Source organism: Medicago sativa, chromosome 6 (assembly GCF_051527215.1).
Source record: "Medicago sativa cultivar Bolivia chromosome 6, Bolivia_mono, whole genome shotgun sequence".
NCBI lineage: Eukaryota > Viridiplantae > Streptophyta > Magnoliopsida > Fabales > Fabaceae > Medicago > Medicago sativa.
In genome coordinates this window covers 12,851,144-12,860,389 of record NC_140754.1, presented here as the reverse complement: position 1 = coordinate 12,860,389, position 9,246 = coordinate 12,851,144, and the positions used below count along the sequence as shown (strand labels likewise).

At 33.9% G+C, this 9,246-nt stretch overlaps 1 protein-coding gene across 1 annotated transcript; it reads right to left on the bottom strand.

Annotated features, from left to right (window-relative positions):
• Positions 1 to 5,227: 5,227 nt before the first annotated feature.
• Positions 5,228 to 8,882, bottom strand: LOC146912941 (uncharacterized). Its single transcript, XM_085716249.1, has 3 exons — positions 8,823 to 8,882; positions 6,131 to 6,435; positions 5,228 to 6,037 (listed from the first exon to the last, which is right to left on the bottom strand). Exons 2-3 carry the CDS (start codon positions 6,428 to 6,430, stop codon positions 5,651 to 5,653), a joined length of 687 nt encoding a protein of 228 aa, XP_085572375.1. The 5' UTR covers positions 6,431 to 6,435; positions 8,823 to 8,882; the 3' UTR covers positions 5,228 to 5,650.
• Positions 8,883 to 9,246: the final 364 nt, after the last annotated feature.

The window sequence follows — 9,246 nt, the reverse complement described above, 5'->3', positions numbered from 1 at the left end:
TTAGTTTCAAAATCTGTGAGCAGATCATGAAGATTTTCAAAGCTGATTGGATTTTCTCGAGCTCGAATCGCGGTTGTTATTTCGCGATATTCAGTTCCAAGACCATTTAATGTGTGAATGACAAGATCGATATCATCAAGAGGGGAATTGATAATAGCCAACTCATCTGCAATTGCTTTGACATTGGTGAGGTATTCGGTGATAGGGCTGGCTCCTTTGTTAAATCTGGTGAGTCTTTCTTTGAGGTGCATGATACGTGCACGAGTTTTGCTAGCAAACATTTTTTGGAGGACATCCCATGCTTGCTGGGATGTTTTGACATTGCCTAAGGCAGTGATAATGCTAGGATCAACTGAAGTGATAATAGCATGCAAGATAAGTTGATCTTGCCTGTTCCAATAGCTGAAATTTGGATCTGTTTTGACGGGACACGCTACTGTGCCATCAATGAAGCCGGTAAGGTCATATCCAATGAACAAAGCGTTCATCTGAACACGCCAGGCTGGGTAATTGGTGCTCGTGAGTTTGAGCGAGTGGTGTGTGTTGAGGACAACCACCGTATTGGTGCCAACAGCAAAGGTGTTGTTGCTGGTGTTGCTGGAAGCAGTTGATGTGCTCATGATGATGAGAAGGGAAGAAAAAAAAAAGGTATATAGGCTGCTGGATCGTGATTGCTGTTAAGCTCAGAAGCTTGATACCATATAAGAGAGATAGAATTTTATATGAGAGTAATATTGTTTCAGGTTTGAATGAACTAAACCTTGCACCCGTGCTGCCGCACGGGTCATATTGACGACAAATACATCATTCAAATAAATAAATAAAAAAGGTGCTTTAGTACCAATACAATGTGACTAATAAAATACAATTAAAATTGAGTTCATGTTGGTACATTGCGGAAAATTTCTCTGTAAACAACATTTGAAGTGTACAGCCACAAATAACACATTTTAGACAAAAACAATCAACATACATATAATAATAAATTAGCAAGAATCGACAAAATGCGTCCAACCATACCCGAAACTGATTCACAAACATAAGGTTCCTTCATTTCATCGTTGCACATACGTCTATATGGATTCTCGTTAGCATATGGGGTTGCATACTCGTCCAATGTAGGATGGCCTATACGACTTGTTATAACAAATTTTCCATGAGCAACTGGGGAAATCCTAGTTAGATGAGATTTTGGAGCAACGTTCTTGCGATGAATTGAGTTATCAACTGCATATTCATGCACATACTAAGTTACAAATAGCCTAAAAACTGCAATGGTTTTAGAGTCGCCGCTTTTTAAGATAATAGCTTCACTTTACGCATAGCTAACCTGGTTTCACAAATGTTTTTTTTTTTTATACAATGACATGAATTATAAGGTAGACAAAAATGAAAAATCCAATGCTTTCTGAATTTATCTTGCACAAAAAAACTGCATCAGTTGTTAAGTCGCCGCTATTTAGGATATTAGCTGCACTTTACGCATAGCTACCATGATATCAGTCATGATTTTATATACAATGACATGATAACATTCTTGAGATAATGGATGCATTGGAAATTACCATAATGAATGTTTGTATGTAAAACGCTTGTTTCGTAGAGTTCTGCTATGGTTTAGTCATATGACTCATATAATATAAAACGCTTGTTTCACAGAGTTTAGGTATATAATTTGAACTATATGGTAATTTTGACTATAATATATATGAATAAGTATTGGTTAAAAAAAAGAAGAGATTCAACATTTTACATGCTTTTCTAGTGCTTTCTACGAAGCACATACTTCTCATATTTGGTGTGTCGTGTCCAATATCAACACAACATCAACACGTAAAATCATAATGAATTTTACCATTTTCATAAATTATTATCGGTGTCAACGTATCTAAATTATACAGTGTTTCTGATTATATATATGTCTTATTTACCGGCATGTGTAGGCCTTATTTTTCATTATTTCTTAATTAGCTTTAAATGTCAAAAACTCTTTTTTTAACAGCCAATATATAAAATTAATAACCCCTTGAGAAAAGGAGATTGTTGTTGAAAGAAACAGATACAAACCCTCAGCTGCTAAGGCATAAAGAGGCATTCCCAAATATAATAACTACAAAACAAACCACCCCAAAGGACACTCAAAGCGCAGGCCAATACAGGAACATGAAAAAACAGCTGCCAGCAAAAACAGAACAGCAAGGCATCACATGCGCAGCTGAAAAAATGCGACAACCAAAAACATCCAACCCACAGGCCACACACTCAAGCATCCACACCAACTACTACTTGAATTTATAATTTCAACGCTTCTTTATTTCACTATATCGCACGTGGACTTCAAATCGGAGAAGAAATAAATCAAAAGTAACTAAAAGATCCCACTGATATCCAAAAATCAATATGCATTCCTCAACATAATTATAGCAGCGATTACACTTTTCAAGTTCAAATAATAAAGATGTATAAGATGGCATGAAATTATTTAGTTGATACAGATGAAAGTTAAAACAAAAATATTTAGACAATGAAGGGGGTCTAAAATTCATTTTCCAATCCTTGACATATTAAAATTACTACCATTGATTCTAAATTACAATTGGTTCTCTTCATTGCAATCATATAAACTTAATCAAAATTTTGCAAGTGCAAATAAAATCGACATTATATAATTGGTGACTAATTGATTCCATTAACAACAATACGCCCCCAATAGCAGCAGGCTGCACAAAAACTAAAAAAACCCACCATGAACATCACCTACTCCCCCAACATCAGCAGGCTACGCAAACACAGACCTGGGCTGTCCACAGCAGACTCTGCAGGAACAAACAGAAGCTGCTAACAGCACCCACCAACCTATACAACACAGGTCATACCTCAACTCATCGTACATCAATCTATTGCGAGCTCGGTGGATCAAAGACACGTCAGATTGAGGCATCATGGGATAATCTTCTTCCATATTTTTGCCATGGCTCTGCAACAATAATTCAGTTTCTGCAAACGCATAAATTCGCAACTGATGGTCATCCAACACCAAATCTGCATGTTTGCAGGGAACAATAAGGAATAAGACATTAAAAAAATCACCATATAAAAATCACATGAACAAAGCTTCATAATATAAATCAGATCAGTTTCATATTGAGTGGCAGCACGGCCTGCTATCATCCTATAAGAACAGCAATAATCACGTTGATTATAATCTGAACCATACCGCTAGTTATTTTTCACATACCACAGCCTACATCTCATAACTGGAGCTTTCTGGTATAGGACATATTATTATTAAGACTGTTATTAAACTGTGCTCCACATAAAAAAAATAATATTAGATACGTGTATATATAACAATAATAACATGGTTCAACAATTATAATCTTTAGTTGGCAATTAATACCACATCATCAAATTCATGTGCGCGCAAAAAATCAGATAGGCATGGTCGTATATTTTGTACTGCTTCGCCAACTAAATCATTTACTGTCATTTTATAAATATCAATTTCTTGCACATGAAACCTCAATAATAAAGAAAGGCATTTTTTAAGATATAGTCCACATATAGTTTAGAAGGTTATAATATGTACCTTCGACACGTAGAATACGTGTTTGTCGATTTAAAACATCATCACTCAAATGCTCCCAAGTCTTGTACCAAACAACCTCCAGTCGAGAGAACTGACTTGAAATTAAGAGAGCCACGAACAATTTACGAAGATAACCAGCGGTGCCCCATTGAGCTGCTTGGTTAATCGCGTCTATGAACTCCTTATCATCATCCAATAGACCCAAAGCAAAGCACACATCTTTAAAGCTGTCGTACTTGAAATTTTCCAGAGTCTTAATTTCATCATACAACGTTGGACCCTCAACGTAATTCAGTAAAGTCACTACATTGAGACACATATTGACCTCTGCACTGTATGTTACACTTTTTAGTAGTAATATCCTTTGTGATTTACATATTTCTTTTAAAAACCTCCATAGGTTGTGTTCACCATCCTTCTAGATGATTTGTCAAGTGTTTCTAGAATAAATTTACTTAAGATAAAAAAATATGATCACAGAGACAACACAATCGAAGATAACACAAACCTAAAGGATAGAAAATCATAGAGACAACAAAGTCGAAGAAGACATATTACCTTCAAAGTATGAAAGTCCATTGACAATTTTCTGTGTGAAAACACCTTATTTATGCCACCAGCCCCAGATCAAAATTCTCATAAACTATAACTCCATTAGCTTATATGACTAAGATCAAATCAAGAAGTGATAGTTGATATCAAATCCCAGAAAAATGCAACCCAAATGCAATGAATTTAAGACCAATCTAGCTGCATCAGTTATATAAAGTAACAAAGAATTAGTAACAGAGACTAAAAATACCAATGATAGATACACACAATATACAATTCCAATGATAGTTAAACAAATAAACAATAAACAGTTTACAATTATAATAACCTATCGATTGTTGAAGTTTGAAGTAACAATAACAAAAAATTCAATTAAACCCCGAAGTTCACAACAAATAAAAGTGGAAGGTGGACAAAAATGAAAATTGAAATAAATAGAATATCTAAAGGGAAAGATGGCTTACACGACTGGGGATTAGAGGTATGTGGCTAACCGAAACAAACAAACAAAAAAGCAGCGGAGGCTCAATCGATAAAGCAACACATCTAAATACAAAAGTAGGTTAATCCCAAAGGGACCAATTGAGGTTTCAATGTTTCATTCCAGTGTTCTTGAAGAACAAAGATGAATTGAATAAGAGAGAATTCAAAAGATAAATCAAACAGTTAACATAACAGCGAAAGAGACAAAGAGAGAGGGAGAGAGAGAGCTAACAGAGTCTTGTAGATGGAGGAAATCGTGAGGAAGGATTTGGTGGAGAAAGAGAGAAGAAGTAGCCATGAAAATAGGTATTGGAATGCCCTATAATGGTCTCCAACGATGGTGAGGTGGAAGGGGATTTGGGGTTTGAAATCAATTGCAGAGAGGGGGATGGAATCAGGTGTTGAATGAAATGGATGTGTCACGGGTGGTGGTGGTAATACGGCGGAGTTCCGCTATGGTTCTAGCGGAGGAGTGGACGGTGGCATTGGGAGAACGGGGTGAGAGAAAAGAGGGAGAGATGAAGAATCGTAGATAGAGAGAGAGAAGGGTTAGTCAGACTAATGGTTCCTAATGACGTAATTAGATAGATATGCAATATCCAATATTGAAAATAGATGACATTAATTATTTGTCATTTACAATGAGATACAGTTGACTTTGGGTGGGAGATTTGAATTTCAAAATCTGCAATAAATGAAGCACAATTCCCGCCCATTTCTTTAGGGTTTGCAAATTTGGGTATGCATTATGTACCTTTGGATTATATATTAAGATATTATTGATAAGTGTTGACCACATATATACAACAGAATGATCCTGTACTTAAGGAAGGAATGATCAATTCCTTAATGACTATCAATAGGTATAATGGTCGTGATTCATTATACAGTTGACCACTATAGATGTTGACTGTTAGCAATGATAGCTAAGATTACATAGTTAACAGAATAATAAATACAATGAGATATACAAAAGTAATTATCCTCTAACACCCTCTTCGTTTCGTTCTACTCAATTTGCTATGACTAAAAAAAAATTGTCGCCGTTGCACATGTTTGATGATGTGAATAAGGACAATTCCTATAGTTGATTGCATATGTAGGATCAAAACACAAATGAATCTCAGCTAACGAATTACCAACACAAGTAAGATTCGGGTCAACACCAATATTGTTAACTATAACATCAATAATACGTTGTTTATCGTAATAGCCTCCAGGTGTGATGCCGTCTTCTTCGAGAATAGATGTGAGATTGTTCTTAGACCATAGATAAATTGCGTGTTTAAAGTAGTCAAATTGATTGAATAAGGAGCAGCTTCCATGTTTGTCCCACTGAGTCTTCCAGAACCTTTTGTTAATGCCATTTAGATTAGGCCAAGCAATTGAAAGTAGTGGCACCAAACTTTGAATCTGTTGAAGAGTAAACCAAAACAAAAAAAATCACTCAACGACACATACAACAATAAACATACATAGAATGAATGAGGATTGACATGAACTCACTCTGTTAAAATCAAATGATGATGGTATGATGCAATTTCTCGGGTGAAGTGGCACTGCGTTTGATGGCCATAGCCCATGTATAGTGAAGGTACTCGGAATTTGATTTGTGCATCTCTTGTGTGAGTTGATGCAAACACTCGGTGGCCATTGTTGGGCGAATGTGTAATGGTTGAATGATGGTTGTGCCGATGTGGGCATATTTTGGTTATTATGTATATTTATCAGCACATTTATGTTAAATATATTTATTAGAATCACCTTGATACTTACCATAATCAGCATACTCAACAACGTGCTCATTTTCACTGTAAACAAGAGAGATAATGTATCAATGATTAGCATATCATATTAGTTAGCAAAAAGTAAAAATAAAAAATTGGGTTAATAGGCTTTTACCCCCTGCCATTTGGGGGACTTTTGGTATACCCCTGTCCAAAAAAAACTTGGAGATTCCCCCCTGCAAAATGAAGATTCCTTGGTTCACCCCCCCTAAAGCCAACTGTCAGCATCTGACTGTGTAAATTAGCTTACGTGGCATGCTGATTGTACACTAATTAACTGACACGTCACAATTTTTTTTTAAAAGTATGTTAAAAATGTGAAATACCTAAAATGCCCCTAAGGATAAATTAAAAAAATCAATTCTTTTTCTTTCTTTTCTTCTCCAGCGATCCATCCTCTTCTCTCTTCTTCCCCCACTGTTCTCCTTCTCTTCTCCATATCTCATCCTTATTTATTCTTCCTTCCAACTTTTTTTTGACAAAATTATTTTCTATTTTAGTTTATTCCATTCAAATTTCTTTTAATAAAAAAAAACTCATCCTTCTCTTCTTTCTTCTCTCTACCGTACCCTTTTTTTCCTCCTTCCTCTTCTCTTCATCCTTTTCATCTTCTTCAACAACTTCCCTCATCTTCTTATTCCGTCTTCAACCCAACCCAAAAATCTTTGTTCTTTTCTCTTCTCTTCATCTTTTTCATCTCATAAATTAAAATCCAAACCCAAAAATTTGTACTTTTTTTTACGTTAAAAATTTGTTCAATATGGAAAAAAAATTAAAATTTTCTAGATCAGCTGCGTTGTTGTTGTTGTTGTTGTTATGCTCTTAAAGTTCGCGAAATTGGGTATGAAATTAAAAATGAGGATGAGGGTTTTTCAAAAGTTTTGTGTTGTTGTGTTTCTGGGTTAAGTTTTGGCAGTGAAGGTTTGTGTTTGTGTTTCTGTTGTTGTGTTGTTGTTGTTGTGAGTTGCTGTTGATGTTGCGTTCTTGTCAGTTTGGAAGATATTGTTTTGTTGCTATATTGATTATGTGTTGTTGTTGGACATAAGAAGAGGGAAGTTGTTGATGGATGATGAGATTGATATGTTGTTGTGGATTGTTGTGTGTTGTTGATGTTGTGTTGATGAAGGAGGAGAGAAGAAGAAGAGAAGGCGCTGGAGAAAGAAGAGGAGAAAAAAAAAATTAATTTTAAAGTTTTGTTAATAATCTTTCTTTTTTTAAGTTATTTTTTAATTTTAAAAAAAAAATTTCCTTCAAAAAAAAAAATTAAAAAAAAATTAATTGTAAATAAAAAAAAGATATATAAGTGAGATGTAATTAAAAAAATTAAAAATTAAGAATCTGGAAATATTTTTTTTAAATTCCAATTAATATATGAAAATAAAATATGGAAAATCATATAATCTGAAAATTCTATTTTTATTTTAATTGTCAAAATCTTAATTTCATTTTTTTCAGAGAAATTAAATATAGAAAAATTTCGAAAATTTTATTCCATAATTTTTATAAAATATTTTTCGAAATTAACAAATTAGAAAAAAAAAATTCATATATTTTTGTAAAAAAAAATTCTGTTGGATAATATTATTTTTCAAAACAAACATGTTGGAGAATATTATTTTTTAAGAATTCTTTTATAATTTCCAAAAAAAAATCCAGAATTTTTTTTATTTTTTAAAGCATTAGGGGTATTTTAGGATTTTTTTTAATTGTTTTTCAAAAAAAATTAATTGTAAATAAAAAAAAAGAAACATATAAATGAGTGGTAATAAAAAAAATTAAAAATTAAAAGAATTATACAGTCAGTGTGCCACGTAATCAAAAAAAAGCTGACTCAGCACGCCACATATGCACTGAGGGGTAATCCAAAGAATCTTCATTTTACAGGGGGGAATCTCCAAGTTTTTTTCGACATGGGTATACCAAAAGTCCCCCAAATGGCGGGGGTAAAAGCCTATTAACCTTAAAAAATTAAATAAACTTATTATAATAAAAAAAAAAAATTGTCCCAAAAGTTGTAAATCACCACCTGCCCAAACAGGACTTTCCCATTATGGGAGACAATTCTCCTGTGACAAATCCTATGAACTAAATAATGAATCTAAAGTTCAAACTTAAGTGGAAAATGTAAAGAAATTGAACACAGTGAACAAATTATTTGTAAAGAAATAAGTCTAGCTTAGAACATAAGTGGAAATGTAAAGAAATTGAACAAATTTATTGATGATGATGATCATTTTAAATTTAATGGACAGAAGAATAAAGGATTTGCTGGTGATATGGTTTTCATTGGAACTATGAAATTATCACTGAAATATAACAGAGACAACGTTTGAGAGCAGAGAAGATGTAGGAAAAAGAGAGGAAGAAGAGGGTTGTGATGTAGAAGAAGAGAGAGTTAGAGACATTATTACCTCTTGAGAGAAAATGAGAATAACACGGCTAAGAAATCCTTCTTCTTCTTCTTCTTTTTGCTTTTTTTACACTTATGAACATAAGGGATGCGTTTATATAGGCAAAAAAAATATAAGGACCAAAGATGGTCGGCTTTTGAAGTAGGCCCCGCTTATAAGATTGTCATGATGTCATGGAAGCATATAAATGAGGTAGGCAAAAAAAATATAAGGTAGATAACGAGTAAAGTGGCAAAAAGCAACTTAGAATGGAGATCAAGGACCAAAGATGGTCGGCTTTGGGAGTTAGGAATAGGACTGACAAGAAAAGTTACCAATTCAAACTTGTCTCGACTTCTTTTTTGTAACATTTGACCCCTCCCTTAGAATGGTCAAGTTGATGATTTGACTGTAGGACACACACCGCTTATAATATTTTCATGAT